This window comes from Macaca thibetana, chromosome 3 (assembly GCF_024542745.1).
Source record: "Macaca thibetana thibetana isolate TM-01 chromosome 3, ASM2454274v1, whole genome shotgun sequence".
In the NCBI taxonomy this organism is placed as follows: domain Eukaryota; kingdom Metazoa; phylum Chordata; class Mammalia; order Primates; family Cercopithecidae; genus Macaca; species Macaca thibetana.
The window spans coordinates 43,213,143-43,231,649 of record NC_065580.1 but is presented as its reverse complement, the minus strand read 5'-3'; the positions used below and the strand labels follow the sequence as shown (position 1 = coordinate 43,231,649).

The window sequence follows — 18,507 nt, the reverse complement described above, 5'->3', positions numbered from 1 at the left end:
CTAATGTCCCCATTCCTTCAATAAGCATCCACATCTAAGGCTCAAGTTTGGGTAAGCCCTCTACAGCACTCTTCCTCAGGCCAGCTTGGTTTATTTTTCCTTTCACCCTAATAATATGGAGCTAACAAACTTGCAATACATTTTCTAATTGAATTTAAACTAATTGCTTTATCATTCTCCAATTTTATTCACTCAGCAAGAGAAAAGGCATTATAGTGTATATTTACCATGTTCTTGAAAATGGATTATATATGTAAAGCTAAGAATCTTCAGCATATATATGTGTATATACATATACATATATATAATATCCTAGATAATTTCATTATAAATACAAAAATGTAAAAAGTCTTATAGTCACATATTATATTTCCAGATAATTTCTCAGTAGAGATAACAAAAGGAAAAAAATACCTTACATGTATGTGCATGTGCACTATCATATATTTAATGTGAGTGTCAAGGGAAACTGAAGGAGTATTTGAGTTGTTTGGATCCTATATTGTGGTTTTTGTGAAAACATTGATTGTGACCCTAAAATGGTAAAAGATTAGATGGAATAACTGTGGACATAATAGGAAAATAAACTTCTTGTATAAAGAGGATCACCGTAGGGGCGTCTAGAGTACACGATGCATGCAAAAAAAATGGCATTTGAAAGATTATTGTCTTTCCTTTTGGGTGTTTATTCATTTAGAAGCAGTAAACAAGGTCTTTATAGTTTCAGGACACACACCATTAATATTCCTCTAAATTTGTTTTCTTTGCTACTAAAGCAGAGGTATACAGTTTAAATGACATGCACTGAATAGAGAAATCCCGCTGTGTTATTGTTGTTATTATTTTTGTCCTATTATGACATATGTAAATATAATGTGTTGAGCTGGAATAGGAGATCTCTTGTCCTTGGTGAGCTGGTTTACACATATAGTGGCAGATTATCTGGAAATATAATATGTGACTATATACAATAATAGAAAAGATAAAGTAAAACAAAGAATGATAATTTATAAATAATTTTGCATCATACATATTATATACAAATGATCTATTTAGTAATAAATAAATAAATACAATTAATGTAATGTAAACACTGCAACAATTAGTTTGAAACCCTCATCTTTTGATTAAAAAGTAATAATAAACATGAGTTTTAATATTTTTTACTAAATACACTGTTATAATTTTTTACTATAGTCCAGAGCACTGAAAATAATCTTGTAAGTAAACACGCTTGTCAATACAGCAGAATATATTTTATGCATTTCAAAGCTCAATGTTTACATACCTTATTTTATTGACTATAAGTGTATAAAGTTTAAATTCAGTATTTAAGGTGGTTTCATCTCCAAACACTGAAAGAATTCCAAAATATACTTGCTCACCAGTTTTAACTTTGAAGTGTCTATAACCTTCACAATAGCAATGGTTTTCTCTGTCTCCTTCATCATTTTCTTTTCCTTAAACTTGCAAGCAATAACCAAGAGAACTCTGCAAAAACTTCTACACTAAAGTGAACTTTGGTTCTTCTTTGGACTTTAAGACTAACCTGGTCTAGACTGTGATTGACAAAAGCTTGCTCACTGATGTTATACAGTCCTTTCAAGTTCCAACCAAGCACAGGGGGTTGTTAATATTTACTCATTCCTCGTCTCTGGAATGATCTTGAACTGTAACAGTTTACTTAGATTGCCAAATGCCACCAGCATTTACAGACACTTGATTGAAAAAATACCTATATATGTTAAAAGAAATGAGTTACTATGCACATCCACGTCTCCGAAAGAAAGGGCTGAAACTAAGACCAATGGATGTAAATAATACACAGATCTAAACTCAGAGGCTAAGCAATCATTCAGCTGGAGTGTGCCAGATGATCAGATCTGTCTCAGACCCCTTCAAATCATATGATTCTAAAGTTCTATGAAATGGCTGCTTCCCTGAGACTGCTGGCACAGCAGAATGGGTAGGATAGTTGCATTGGTTTCATGCAGGGCTGGATTCAAGGCCCTACTTTGCCATTCATTAACTATGTGAACTTGGGCAAGTTACTTAACTTCTCTAAGCTTCTTTCCTCATTTGTAAAATTTTAATAGGCAATAATAGTCTCTGTCTCATAGGTTTGTTGTGAAATTAAATATAGTTTTTCACTAAAAGCATTTTGCATAATTCTTGTCACCTAGTAAGTAACCAATGCATGGTAGTTATTATTATTGTTGTCTTTATTCTTGTTGCTACTGCTTTTAGTCCATTAAAAGTATTCCTGAATAGGATGTATAATGAAAACAATTATTTCAATACTATGCGTGAATTTTAGTCATTTATTTAACATGCATTTGCTGAGCACCTGTTATGTGTTAGTCACTATGCTGAGTACTAACAACAACAAAACAGGCTACAGTTTTAGGCTCCAGAGACACAGCAGTAAATGAGACAGACAAAATCCCTGTCTTCAAGGGGTTTGCATTCTACAGGGGGAAGCACAGAATAAATAGGTAAATGCAATAATAAATAAGATCATTTGTGTTTCACTGCTCATAAGTCTGAGGGTAAATAAGATAAGACATTGACTTGAGGAGTCATGGGGTAGGGTCTTCTAGTTAGGGTATTGTGAAAGGCCCCTTTGACAAGCTGACATTGACTAAATATCTGAATCATAAAGAGGTAACCATGCAAAGATTTGAGATGAAATCATTCCAAACTAAGAAAAGGAAGTACAATGGTTGTAAGATGATAATATTCCTGTAATGTTTAAGGAGGAGAAAGGATGCCATTGAATCCAGACCCTGAAGTCAAAGGGAAGTGCTGACTATAATAAAGTGTCTGGATTATATTCTGAGTATTTCAGAAAATTAATAAAATATTAAGCAAGGAGAAACAGGATCTGGTTATTTCTTTAGGAAGATTATTCTGGCTGCTTTGTAAAGAACAGCTGTAAGGCAACAAAAAGTAGCAGGGAAGCTAGGTCAGAGCTTGTGACTATAGTGAGAGATGATGGAACATGTTTTACAGGAGGACATGATAGGAAGCAGTGAGATTCTGGAAATCTTGGATGTGGATTACAAAGACATACTGATAGATGTGGGTATGGGAGTAAGAGACAGAAAAGCAAAGAATGACCATTTTTGTTTGTTGTTTCACACCAACTAAAAGCAGATTTTGGAGGGAGGACTTCTTTTCGGCCATGTTATGTTGAAGATATCTGTTAGAACCACAAAAGATACCAAGTAAGCAGTAGAATATATAAGTTTGGCATATAGGGGAGTGATCTAGGCTAGAGATGTGTTGATATTACCTATAGGACATGTATTGATATACGAGAAAAGAGGACCAAAGACTGAGCCCTAGGACACTCCAGAATTTAGACATCTACATCTATTAGAGAAAAAAGAACCAATAAAATGAGTGAACAAATCAGAGAATTCACAGAATCCTAGATAGCTCTTCAAGAAGAAAGAAGTGGTCAACCATGTCAAATGCCACTGAGAAGCCAAGTCAGATGACAATGGAGAATTTGCTACTGGATTAGTTTGCTATTGATTGCTATTGATTGGCTTGCTATTGGATTGCTATTGATTGGTTTTCAGAGCCCTTTTAGAATTGTGAGGACAAAAGCCCTATTGGAGAGGAGAGAATGAGAGGGAAGGAAGTCAAGGCAGGGAGAAAATGGGGGCAGTGAGGTTTTTTTGTGTGTGTAAAGGAGTCATGAAATAGCCTGGTAGCCAGAGAGGAAGTGTGTTTAAAGGATGCTGTTTGGTTTGGTTTGCTTTTAGTGAGTGTTATTAAAGACTGGTAAGTGCTGATGTTTATAATCCAGTAGATCAGCATATATTTATGGTCTAGAAGGCGCTATTTAAAGAAGAAAAGTCCTTTGGAAGGGATTCCAGACATAAATGATAGATATGGCTTTAGATAATGAACTAGGACACTTATTCACATGGGAGCTCGTTATTTAAAAGAGCGTGGAAACTTCTCCCCTCTCTCTTGCTCCCTGTCTCACCATATGATGCTCTGGATCCCCTTCCTTTCTGCCATGACTAAAAGCTTCCTGAGGCCCTCACCAGAAGCAGATACCAGGATAATGCTTCGTGTATATGGTCTGCAGAGCCATGAGCCAAATAATCCCCTTTTCTTCATAGAGTATCCAGCCTCAGGTATTCCTTTATAGAAATGGAAAAGGGACTAACACAGATAACCCATGTCATATAGTAGGTGAACATAATAATAATAATTGATAAATATTTTCATTTTTGAAGCTTATTATAATAAACATCTGTTGATTTAGCCTGACTAGAATCCATTCACATTTGCTTGGGTAACAACTGCTGCTTTCTTGGTTCTCATTCTCAGTCTGGGCAATTAGTTGTGGAGGGCTGCTCAAGCCACAGCTCTAGGGTAGGCCCAAGACCCAGAGACATTGGCTTAGAAATAGATACGTGACAGAAGCTGCTCTGTTATCCCAGGGTTTTAACTGGAACTAAGAAGAAAAACATTTCCTCTTAGGTATCCCATCCTTACTGAATGTTTCCATTAGGATGCATTTGTTTTTGAGAACCAGAAAATCCTGACATAATTGGCTTATAAAATAAAGAAAAGAAAACCTTACATATCCATAGGCAAAATAATTCTCCAGGGGCACATAGCAGCATTTCTTTCCATATCTGTCCATTTTCTCTTTCCCTTTGTTTCTTTTGTTTTTTCCACTTTATCTATCTTTTGGGGAAAAAAAAGGCTACAGAAGCCCCATACATCATGGAGAAGCAAAAATCCTTCTCTTTCTTGAAATTATAGACTAAAGAAAACTTCCAAGCAGATCTCAGTATCCTGCTCAACTTGCCAGAATTGCAGCACAGGCCCATTCTTAAAACAAAGTCTGGCAAGGGAAATGGGGCCACCAGAATTGGTTTAAATTAATCAGAAACTTCCTCTTTCTTGTGAAGGAATGGATGTCTGAAAAAAAAAAAAAACTAGGTTAGCAAGAAAAAAGTGTATGCATGGCTGGGAATAGGCTATGACAGTGTCTGTTCAATGGCTGAGAATAAAGCCAGCACAGAAGAAAACAGAGACAAATTTACAAAGGGATGCCCACATACAATATTACTTAGGGATTTTTAGATGGCATGAACCAATAAATTCCTTTCATGCTTAAGCCCCTTATGAGTCAGGTTAACCACCTGCAACCAAAAGTTCACTGGCTAATATACTTACTCAAAGCTTTTTTCTGAATCTAACAAGTCTTTGCTTTTATCTACATAAACTATAAAAATCCTTCAGAGTTTCCTACCCCTATTCTACCAGCTATTCTTGTACATTCTCTTTTTTCTCACTTCTTGCCTTATGTTGTTCTCTTAACTTGCTACTTTTCTGCCTTCATGTCTATCTCTTAAAATCTTAACTATACAGTACTTCATAACTATATTTCAAACATCACCTCTTTCTAAAGGACTTCCAAAAATTCTCACTTTCGCATGGTTTCTCCTTCATTTGAGCTGCAGAGCAAATCTCTAACTAGCATTCAAAATGAACACATGTAGTCTATAAGATATCAATTAAAACAGCTTTCAGAGACCACTATTTTTAATTATTCCTATAATACAGAAATAGAAACCAAAGCAAAGGCAGGTTACGTGATTTGCATAATATCTGGACTAGAACCATGTTTAACACAAGTTCCACATTCTTTCCCGCCCTAACTCTCAGGCACAACTCATTGTGCTACGCCATTATATTGTCATCTCTTGACATGTAAATTGTGCCTCACTCAACCTGCAGTCTCATATTGTGTGAATATTATGCTTTACATATAATAAGTATTAGGTAAATATTTGGTTAATTGAACTGCTTGGTTTTATATGTGGATCTAAATTATCAATAATCTTTGGTTGATTAACCTCAGATATTTCTTTATGTAAATACACTTAGGCCAGTAGTATCCATCTATTTAAAAGTACATTTTGTGTGTCAAAAGTATATTCCAAATGAAATTCATCACCAAGTTTTTACTGAGTAAACCATTCTACAAAGATTCTACGAAACAAGTAGATAATTTCACAGAGAATGTTTCAGTATACAATTTCAACGAAGTAAGTACCATGTACAAAGAAGAGAAGATTGCAGGAAATTAATATCATTTCCTCAAACTGAGAAGTTGAACATTGGTTAAGAAAATAGTATCCTCATGCTGTGAAATTAGAAAGGGAGATATTAGCATTAATATCAAATGTATCTGGAGAATTAGTTTTCACGTCACTAAGCTACTTGAAATCTGAAGAGAAAAAAGGTAGAGTCATCATTCTACATTTAAAAAAATGAAAACTGCAAAAAGAATCCTGCAACAAAAACCAGGTTTTAAACCTCAGCTGATATTTAGCAAGGAAAGTTAGTATTGGTGACTTGACTAGCACTACGTGTAGGTCCTGCATACTAGAGAAAAGGAGTAAGAGACACTTCTCTCATCAGATAGTCTACTTAAGAATTGATACAGAAAAAAAGGGATGCTTCTACCAGCATTTTTTTCTAGGCCCTAAATTGAAAACATCCATCATCATATAGTCTAGCCTATTGACTTATTGATGAATAGTCCACAACTCAATATAGTCAGAATTCAGTTTTTTAAAATTAAATGTTTAAAGTAACAATTCGATTGCAATCTTTGAGATCCTTTTTTCTCGTGTTCTCTAAAAGATTGTAAACCATAAACAAACCAACAAAACCAACAATAATCCTTCACAATGTGTTGAAAGAGCTTATATACCCTTTACAGATAACATTTTTATGATTCATAAATGAACAATCAGAAGGTGCACAGCAAGCAAATAGGAGATAAGACACTATCCCTTCATATTGCAGGAATTTGTACTGATTTCAACACAGAAGTATTTCTACATACTTTAAAGGAGGGTGAGGCCTGTTCTATCTTTTTCAATTTGACTTTAACCTCTGGCTGTTGGCTTAGAAGTAAATTTATATTTTTCATTGTTGCAATATTTTCTTTCTTGTACAAAGGTATAGAGCCTCTAAATCTGAAAGCTATATTAGTCATGGTAAAATAGTCAAAATTTAGTCATGACCTTATAAGGGTGTTTGATTACATGCTGTGCTTAAAAATAGAAAATCTAAAGATTAAATTCCTCACAGAAAATGCTAGCAAATTAGATATATAGTTAGATGCATGTATATAGGATTAGATAGATAGACACAGAGACAGAGAGAGAGATTAGCACAAGCACTATATTCTTCTTCAACCATTAGATAACCTTTTCTTTCTGCACCAATAAATATTTTCTAGTATTCATCTTTTATCTTGTCTATTTAAAAAGTGCAGAAAAAAACACCATTTGCTAATCAAACTTTTTTATTATCAGAGTGTATTCATTTCAGTTTCAACGACTTTCTTGGGTCTGAAAGCACTTACTGTTCTTTGCATTAGCAGAGGAGAGTCTGCTCCTTCCTCTTTAAAACTTGATTCCATACCGATTATATCCTCAATAACGTCCTCCATCTAGCAAAATATAATACATTTAGAATATTGTACATAATGTTAAAAGTTGTGCTTCAATCTGAAATCAGAGAGAAAAATTCTAGCAATCTTTAAAACTTTTTTAGACAATTTAAATTGAGGTTATATATACATATATATAAAACCTCAATATTATATATATATATATATAAAAACACATTACTTTAGCATTGAAAGTGCGGGAACCCTGACAATCTTTGGTCTGTTGCTTTTTCTTGCATTTGTGTCCAAAGGCTGACAGGTGACAACTTGGCAAAGCACCCTGGACTAGTCTCTTGGAAATCAGTATCTACATAAATAGAGTGGTTATCATGAAATATCTCAAGGCAGACAGGGTCCCTATAGTTAATATGTACAGAGATTACTATGTACAAACTTTATTTTTCTTTTAAAGTGTTCTGATTGCATCTTGCACGTGGATATCTAAATATTCATGGTTAAATATTAGCCAGTACATTCCTGTAGATACGGAATAGATGGAAACATTTCATCCTACCTTCTCTAAAGACCAATAATAATAGATAATAGCAATAGCAATAACAAAAACAACAATAATTCTGAACATTTTAAATAGTAACAATAAAAATCACTTTTATAGTGCATGAGATGTACCAGGCATGCTTCTAAGTGCTTTGCATACATAATTTATTTAATACTTATAATATCCCTATGAAATGAGTACTCTGCTATACAGAAAAGGAAACTGAGAGAAAAAAAATTTAATAATTTGTACCAGATTATATAGTGAGTGAGTGGTGGAGGAAGGACTGACATCCTAGAAATGTGGCTCTATAGTCCGAATCTCATTGGCTTTCTATTTCCTTTCTCAATTCTTCTCTAAAATAGAAACTTTCCTTCTCTTCTGTACTTTAGCTGGAGGAGATTTTAAAAGTTTATACATTTTAAAAAATGGTTGCTTCTCTCTCTCTTTATCTCTCTCTCTCTGCTCTAGCTCTAGCTCGCTTTGCTTCCATTCATATTCCATTTCGTGAAATTTTTAAGTGTGATATAAACTCAAAGATATTGTGAAAGTTTTATTTATATAACTATAGTACTGTGAATTTCCCATGATATATGCAGATACGATCAGGAGTATACTCTGATAGATATGGAAAAATACCTTATAATTCTATTGATGTTATCTTCAAAGCAAGATATCTGGGAATGTAAGAGAATTAAGTGTTCAGAGAATTCTACTAGGATAGTCCAAAAAATATGGAACACTATTCACATCTTAACAAATATTAATTAAGCAATGTTTACTGTGAGATCTTGTGGTTAGAACTGGAGCTACCATAACCAGTAGCAGGAAATTTTTACTCTTATGCAGCTCAAATTCTTAGGGAAACAGACCCATAAACAGCTTAATAACAAATAGCAGGCTGAAGAAATTAAAGCAGGAATAGGATACAGCTTGATGAAAATGGTTGTTATTTTATGAAGAGAATCAGAGAAGATTTACTGACATTTGAACAGAGATAAGATTAACATGGGGAAGGGTGATCTTTGGGAAAGGAATAAGAAAGACCTAAGGTAGGAACAAGTTTAACATGTTTGAGAAAGAATGAGCACTAATGGGAATAGAGTAGAGTGTGCAAGGGCAAGAGCAGTTAGAGATGAAGTGGAGTATGCAAGAAACTGACATCACAGAATCCTCAAGGCCGGTGGTAACCAATAGAAATTTCTGCAATCATGGAAATGTCCTATATCTGAAATGACAAATGTATTAATAGTAATAACTAACCACATATCCACATATGACTACTAAACACATGAAATGTGGCTAGCATAACTGAGAAACTGAAATTTTAATTTCATTTAATTTTATAAAATGTTACTGAATTTGGCCAGATGCAGTGGCTCACACCTGCAATCCCAGCACTTTGGGATGCTGAGGCATGCGGATCACTTGAGGTCAGGAGTTCTAGACCAGCCCGGCCAACATGATGAAACTCTGTCTCTGCTGAAAAATACAAAAATTAGGCATATGGCGGTGCGTGCCTGTAGTCCCAGCTACTTGGAGGGCTGAGGTAGGAGAATCACTTGAACCCAGGAGACATAGTCTATAGTGAGCAGAGATTGCACCACTGCACTCCAGCCTGGGCGACAGAGTGAGACCCCATCTCCAAAAATATAAAAACAAATACAAATAAATAAGTTATTGAATTTGAACTAACTTTAAATTCAAATAGCCACATGGGGTTCATGGGTACTACAGGGGAGGGTGTAGCTCTAGTCATGGTCAGATGTTAAATCCTTGTGCACAAAGAGATCTTTAAAGAAGCTAGGTTAATACAAGTGCGTATTTTGTTTCTTTTGTTCAGTCCAGTCTCTGAAATTCTTTAAGTAGATTCTTGATTGTTATTAAAACTGAATTTTTATTTTGTGATATTTTACTCATATTCTGCCACTAAATGGGAAAAAACCTTGTACTGAACAGATGTGAAGAAGACTTGAGGAAAGAAGATTGCTAAACATAATTTATGGGGAGTGCTTTTCATTTGGATACTAGGAGTGGATTCAGTAAAAATTACATATAAGTCATTCATCTATTTTCTCTCTGGAAGCTTACGTCATAAATGACGCAGTCTGTTTAATTTTTTATTTTGACTATAAAGCATCCTTAGGTTTCCCTTATTCCAGAAAGAAACTTTTCTTTGTTACATGTGAAACATCCTCCTTTGGAGGTTGTGCCTTTGCCTTTAACATTACCATCCCTCATTTCTGTCATCTACCTACATGACTACTTTTTCCCCTAATTTCGGTTTTACCATTATCTTCATGAATGTTAAAATCTAAAATCCAGCCTAAAACCTTCACAACTTCTAAGTATCTCCATAATTAAAGACCTAGGAATCCATTTGTTATTTTAAAGCAACAACAAACACACCATTTTGTATCAGATGAAATGGAATTAATAGATCAGACGAAATGAGAATTACAAACCCGCAAGTCGGCATCCTCAAAATAATAAATTAAGATCACAAGAATACAAAGACAGGGCAAATTGCTTGACAAAAGTAAAAATGGAGATAATAGGCATAAAAAGTATAAGATTCAAGGACAAAGGAAAACATTTATATGCTTTCAGATATGTAAAAATAAAGATTAACAGAAGAACAAGAATAAAACTTGTTAACAATACTGAGTGCAAAAGAAAATGAGATAATACTAGAAATATTAAAGGTAAAGAACTTTGAACCTACACATTTATAGCCAACAAAGTATCTTTTATGTATGTGGATGAAATTAAATTCTTTTTGGATATAAAAACTCAGAAAGTTTAAGGCAAAAATACCTTTTAAAAACAGTTTAAGGAGTACTCCAGTCAGAAGATAAATAAAACCATGAAATTGATACAAAATAAAAGAATGAGTAAAGGACAGTAAAATTTTTGTGATCTAAGTAACTCTATATATATGTAGAAAGAGACATACATGCGCAATAATTATATATGTATTTCTATAGGTAAGTATGTATATATACATGAATTCTGTACATACATAAATTCTATAAATATCCATACAGAATGGTAGGTGACAACAAGGAAATGAGACCATACTAAGGTAGATTTTTGCTTAAGAGTATGGCATATACAATGTTAAACAAGGATATAGATGTAGAAAAAATCATAATGATGACTCAAAATATTAGGAGTAACAAACAGAAAAGAAGATAAAAATTGACCAATGGAAGATAGAAAAAAGACGGCAAAGGAACATGAAGTATGGTAACTTAAAACATAAGAAATTATAACTGTTAAATCCTAATAGTAAAGTAAGTACAAGAATGTAAATGAGTTAACATACTGATTGAGAAACTCTCTCTTGAATTGGATTTTTAAAAGGTTTTGTAATATTTTGTCTATAAGAGACACACTTAAAACAACAGAAAAAGCTGAAACCAGGTTAAAAAAAAGTATCGTAAATATAACCAAAAGGAAATCCACAGTAGTGGTATTCATATTAAGCAATATAAAATTCAAGGTTAAAATCTGAAGGAAAAATAATACCAAGTGATCATGAACACAAATGCACCTAAAAATATACACAACTGTCAGAATTCTATGGAAAAGTAAATCAACACTTCTAGTTGAATATTTTAACTCAGCACTCTCTAAATCTGATAGTTCAGCACATAAACCTAAATTTAGACTTCTCTTTACCTATACTTAAAGCCATGCCTTGGGTCTTGTCATCATCTAAACTGCTTCATTTCTGAAATCTTAAAATCCATGACCTTACTCATCAAATGCAGCCTTTGTTTTCCAATCTAAACACTGGCAGATGACCTGAACAATTTTTATTTTATGGCCTTTTATGCCTTTGCCCTGTTACCTTTCTGTCCAGCTGTCCCAAACATCCCAGGTGGTCAATCTCTCCACCTTCCATTAACTCTGAATTCAAGTAGAATGGCTTCTGCTCACCATCCTACTGACATTCCTTTTGTTATTTTTATTGACTCATAGCCAAGTTCAACAGATATTGATCAGTTCTTATTTTACTAGACTCATCTGCTATACTTGGGTGTGTGAATCACTCCCTCCTTCTTTAATTCCCTCTTTGGCATCAATGACATCGCACCCTCCCAGTTATCTTTTTACTTTACTTTTATGGACCTTCTCTTCTCACCATCCCTTAAATGTTGGTCATCTTCAGAAGAGTATCTTTAGCTATCATCTCTCCTCACTGTATTCAGGTTCTCAAGGGGATTTATTTCTCATTCAAGATTTCAAAGACCACCCATATGCTAACAACTCTCAAATCTCTTCCTCCAGTCCAGCAGATTTGGATATCTAGCTGTCACCAACATCTCCACGTGATAATCTCACTGATACCACAGTTCAACATGTTTTAAGGGAGAGTCTTACTTTCTCGCACTGCAAAATAGAAATAGACTCCCAGCTGCTCCCTATCCCTGACTCCAGACTTCTCCCTCTATATAGTTGACAAAGTGATCTAGAGTCCAATCTGATTATGTCACCCTAGCTCCCAAGTTTCAACCCAAAGTGACTTGATACTGTTTAACATGGAGTACTAGCCTCTCTGCAATTTGCTGATTACTTACTTCTTTGATGTCATCTTCTACCACCATCTGCCTTCTTTTCTATTCATTTCACACTGTTTCCCATCTCTATTCTGCACTCATGCTATCCCATCTGGCTAAATGCCCTACTAGTCATTTTCCTCTAAATCTTTTTACATAATATTATAATTATTTGTTATTTTTTTCTCTTGCCCTCAACCTGAAGCTCCTATATGGTATACATTATATAGGATGTGCAGTTTGTTCCCTGAGCATGTGGCAATGACAGCTGTCTGAATGAAGAAACAAATGAAATCTTACTGGCCGGGCGCGGTGGCTCAAGCCTGTAATCCCAGCACTTTGGGAGGCCGAGACGGGTGGATCACGAGGTCAGGAGATCGAGATCATCCTGGCTAACATGGTGAAACCCCGTCTCTACTAAGAAATACAAAAAACTAGCCGGGTGAGGTGGTGGGCGCCTGTAGTCCCAGCTACTCGGGAGGCTGAGGCCGGAGAATGGCGTGAACCCGGGAGGCGGAGCTGAGATCCGGCCCCTGCACTCCAGCCTGGGAGACAGAGCGAGACTCCGTCTCAAAAAAAAAAAAAAAAAAAAAAAAAAAAAATTTATTGACCATTCTAAGTTCTTCCCTGAGAAATAGATCGTTTATTTTCATTTGTCCTTTGAACCTCTTCTCCCGGTTGTCCTCTAAGTTAACTCATCATCACTTTCATGCCAAACTCTACACTCCCTCTGACTACCATACTTCTCTTAACAGTCCCTTCATCTATGTTATTCATCCTGTAAAGGCTCAAAAATCTCAAAATTGCACCAAACTCATATTCCACCTTCACTTTACGTATACAATATGACACTGAGACGCATCAACATTACCCCTGAGTTCATTTCTTGCATTCTCTCTACCACCAATTTTCCTGATTCAGGCTATAACTAAATTGCAGTGTAATATTCCGTCATCTCTTCATGTAGCATGAACCTTAACCTCAAATCTTTCCCTCTCAACTGCCATTTAAATGTTTCTGAAACATTGCTTTGATTATGATACTTTTGTACTCAAAAACTTGTTCCCACAGCAGATCCATTGAGAGTTGTGTAGTAAATATCAATTTTCTTCTTCTTTCTTACTAATGTTTTTGATGAAACAATATGCTCAGAAGAAAAAATGCATTTTTCTCAGCTTCACATCAGCTAAATGTGGCCATGTGACACACTTTTGACTAAGTCATAAGCACAAGTCTCTTCGGAATTTCTGCAAAAGTTTTCCTTTCCTCATGGAGGCATTCTCTCTACTGTTCATCTGGTTTGAGGACCTGAGAGGTGAAGCAGCCCTCTTGTGATCACTTGAGGCATATTAAGATAAAAGTCACATAGTAAAGAAGAAAGATAGAGGAAGAATTGATCTATGTTGACATCACAGAGAACTACAACAGCCTCTGACTACCTACTTCTGGCCTACTTTTCATGTGAGTTGCCCTATTTAAAATGGAGATAATAGGGGCCGGGCATGGTGGCTCATGCCTGTAATCCCAACACTTTGGGAGGCCAAGGCAGGTGAATCACTTGAGGTCCGGAGTTCAAGCCCACCCTGGCCAATATGGCAAAACTCTGTCTCTACTAAAAATACAAAAATTAGCTGAGTGTGGTGGCATGTACCTGTAGTCCCAGCTACTTGGGAGGCTGAGGCACGACAATCTCTTGAACCCGGGTGATGGAAGTTACAGTGAGCCAAGATCGTGCCACTGCACTCCAGCCTGGGTGACAGAGGGAGACTTGTCTCAAAAAAAAAAAAAAAAAAAAAAAAAAAGGAGATAATAGTAAACCATAGTGATGTTTAAAAAGTTAAACTAATTTAAAATACCACCTGACATAAAATAAGGACTAAATGAATACTCTCTTATTTTTGTTGTTAATATCACTGTTAATATTCTAGGTTGTTAATAATTATAAGATATAATTGCATAAGATTATATGAGATAATATAAGATTATTATGGGAGAAAAATTTGTAACTCTCCTTTAGTTAAATCACTGGAAGTGGGTTTCTCTTGCATGTTCCTAATGCAGATCTAACTGATACAGTCCCCCACAACCTTGGAATCATGGTCTAAGTTCCCAGATCTGCATTTAAGTCCTGTAACCCCACCCTAATCCTCCTTGCTCACCTCAGTCACTTATTTGCACCAAATTGTATCACTCTCAAGCCCACTTATGCTTATCTACTCTGCCCCTAGCTTACAGCATTCTCTACTCAAAAAAATTATCTTCTGTCATCTTTGCTGTTGATGTATATGTCTTTCAACACCGAACTCAAGTATTACCTCTTCCAGGATTTCCTGAGACCTCAAACTGAAAAAATTTATCTTCCTTCTGATTTTCTAGAATACCTTGATTTCACTTTTCTAATGGTTCTTCCCAAATTATACCATATTACTTAAAGTATTACTGTACCAAAAAGAGCAAGTAGAGAAATATTATTGTAATAAGGGTACTCATTATTCATTAACTTATGAATTAGCCAAAAAAGGCACTAATTATTAATTGGCAAAAATTTGTCCTAGGAGCTAGATATTAAAATGTGAACAAGGTATGTTAGTTTCATCAAGGAATTAACAGACTAGAAGATAAGAAAAACACAAAAGGCATAATTAAAATGTAGCATGTGCTGTGAGAATGCCATGAAAAGTGCAATCGTTATCTATATGATATCAGCATTGCTATGAAAACTCAAATAAAAGGTGCTAAACCCAGACAGCATCATCACCGGGGAAAGCCCTTAGACAAAACACCTGAAATGAATTTTGAAGGGTGAGCTAGAATTATCCAGACAAATGGTCGTGATCAAATAAGCAGAGGGTAAAGAAAAGGCGTAAGAAGGAGAACCCGGCCACCACGAGAACCAGTGGTGAACCAATAGAGCTGAAACATGAAGCTCTATGGAGATACTAAAGGATAAGTCTGAGCCAGGTGCAAGGGTTAAGTGCAGAAGGGTCCATGTGCTATTGGTACAAGTTTGAATTGCATCTTAGAAAGACCCATATTACAAAATGCTTCTTTTGATTTTATAATTCATCTTAAAGATTTTCAGTCTTCAAGTTACTCCTAATTCCAATGACCAAATCCTGAATCTAAAGTTGTTCTCAGACTTATCCTGTGATAGCTATGATTTCTGGGGTCTTCTTTGAATTGATGAACTGCTCCCTGATGTCACAGGTGGAAAAGGCTTGGGAGAAAAAAAAAAAAAAAGATGGCAACAGAAACCATCTTCTGAGCTCCCACTCTGCCCTTGTGTTAAAAAGTTAAAATTCAAGCATCAAAACAATTCTACAACTTTTACACATATGGGTGAGAGAAATTAAGTACTGAAACCACACAACTGTACTATACTGACTATATCCAAAGACTCCAAGCACCAGTAAAAGTATTAGACTATTGCAACAGCACAGGGTATATCCTAGCTATCAAAGATAGTAAGTCTGTGAATGATGGCAGTATGTGAAGATGTATAAACATACCAAATTCAAAGAGACCACACACTGATTAAAACTATTACAGACTCAGTAAAACTCGGATTAAATGGACATTAATAATGGTTGGGAGATACTTTTGTATATAAAATTTAAAATATGATGGTTTTAAAAAATAGAAAAAAAAATTGTCTATAGCCATTGTTTGTTCACATTGCCCCAAGGCCAGAGCAATTGTTGGGACTTTCAACCCTTCTGAGCCATGAGATTCTTTGATTGAGAGCACCCGAAGACCACTAAAAACATGTGAATTTTATTTATATATACAAGCTTAGTATAAAAGCAAAGATGTGTGCTTAAAGAACTAAAAAAACATAAAAGGTAGAAAAGAAAAAATAAATAAATATATAAAATAATAAAAATAAATAAAAATATAAATATAAAAATAAAATAAATAAATAAAATAACAAATAAAAGAAGAATCTATGTTGCTTACCCATTCTCATTTTTTTAGAGTACATATTTTATAAAATATATAATAAAATCATTTCTAGGTTTTACCTAGAATTAACTGGCATATGCATATCCTTCAAGATTTGTTTTTCTCTTTAGAAATCAATCTTTCACACAAGAAAATGAAATTTGGGATAAGTAGTTGTAGGATAAATTGTAGTGTGTGTAGATCTAACATTTACTGAACAGATTGTTTCATCTAATATATATTTTTACAATCTTCATAGACTGAATAGAGAACCTGGTTCTACATTCATTTTTTAGGAAAGTTTTTTTATATATCCACTACTGTAAAGATAGAGTCAATATACATGCAGGTACTTACATTCAGTTTTAGATTTCAAAAAGTCCCATTTTTTATTGTTTTATTTTGTATTAACAATCTACGCCAGATCCTTATTTTTTTCTCTTTTCCAGATTAACATAAAATTTGTTTAAAAAATTCTCTATCATTTGGAATTTAAATACTGGGATTCTGAGCATTATCCTTTTGTGCCTGGAGGCTACAGGCTTAATAGATGATAAGCATTGACCTGAAATCAGCAATAATCACCAGGAATGTAGACTGGGAGATTAAACCTGGGAGATCATAGGACCATAGCTTTACCTAACAAATCTAATGGAAAAAAGAAAAGAAAGTTCAGTTATTACTGTAGTTTTTTAGACTGAAATGTTAAAGGAAGCCTTTTTTCTAGTACCACTGTTTCCCAGTTCTATTCACACGTCAATATTTTCTGAAGGTTCATTACAAGCAAATCACAATAAATATAAACTCCATGAAGCTAAGTACTCATTTATTTTGTATGATGAGCACTTCTAAATTTCGGTTATTTAGTAAAGAGTAGCCAAGCATTTATTAAAAATAGAATTGAATGTATAGAAAAGCGAAAGTTAAAAGATCCAGATATAATGTCATATAATATAAACGCAATAAAAGTATTAGTCTTATTCTAATACTCAATTTCTACAGCAAAAATTTACTGCTATTTAAGCAATTTCTGCCCGTTTTATTGTAATGGATATTTAAGACAATCTAACTACTGATAAATAGTTCAACTAAACTTATCAGAAAACATTTACAATTAGAGCTAAATCTTCTAAACCCATACCACTATTAGTGTCTATTTTAATTCACATTAATACATAATTGAAGTGTGTATTAAAAATGAATTTTTATATTTTATTATGCATATAGTTAATAAATAGAGAATAATTTAATTAAAAACATTTATTTTGTTACATTTGCAATTGGAAAGTTTACTGTAAAAATGTTGACTTCAATTACTTTATAGAGATTTTTTCAAAAACTGATGATATATTTTTATAACCAGCCATTAGACATACATGCCATTGCGCATTGTCATCTTCTTTTCCAAGAGTTAGTAACTTGGTGAGCGGGTTTTCTGAGAGGCCAGCATCACTGTCCAGAGTTGTGTGTGCCTGCTGCACAAGAGGCCCACCACTTGGCACTGTAGGTTGTGACCATTTAAGAGCTGGATTGATGATCTGATGATCAAGGATCATGAAAGAATTTACTTGCTGTCTCTGGGCTTTCTGTAGCTGAGGCCTGGAAGAACTTTCCAGGTGTGCTGGGACCTACAAGATCAAAATCAAACAAATACAATGTGCAGCATTATCTGTGAAATCAGAGTTTTCCTTTCCATTATTGCACTAGGATAATAAACACACTATACTATAGCATCTAGTTTCTCTCAAATCTATCATCCATATTTCTGTCATAAGTTACATACAATTTTAATGGGTTATGATTATTAAGAAGTTAAACTTTAATAAAATATTTTAAATGCTAACCAGTTTTTTTTTAAATGAGTAGCCCTAAAAATTAGGAATAAATACATAAGCCACAATATTTTTTGAGGGTCTAAAAAATTAGGGCCCAAAATAACACAGAGAAAACACAGATGATTCACTATTTTAAGTAATTTGTATGTAACATGTATTACTTGG

General features: G+C 34.4%; 1 protein-coding gene across 5 annotated transcripts in view; it reads right to left on the bottom strand.

Moving 5' to 3' along the window:
* The window catches only part of TFEC (transcription factor EC), a 206,313-nt gene that overhangs the window by 22,003 nt on the left and 165,803 nt on the right, over nt 1-18,507 (bottom strand). For 3 of the 5 annotated variants that reach the window (XM_050785136.1, XM_050785138.1, XM_050785139.1), the window contains 2 exons: nt 17,884-18,135; nt 7,415-7,501 (listed from right to left, as the gene is read on the bottom strand). In XM_050785136.1, the coding sequence (XP_050641093.1) occupies nt 7,415-7,501; nt 17,884-18,135 (339 nt within the window). Of the gene's footprint in view, nt 1-1,385; nt 3,344-7,414; nt 7,502-17,883; nt 18,136-18,507 lie in introns of those variants that run through there. The other 2 variants (XM_050785137.1, XM_050785140.1) reach the window with 2 other exon arrangements.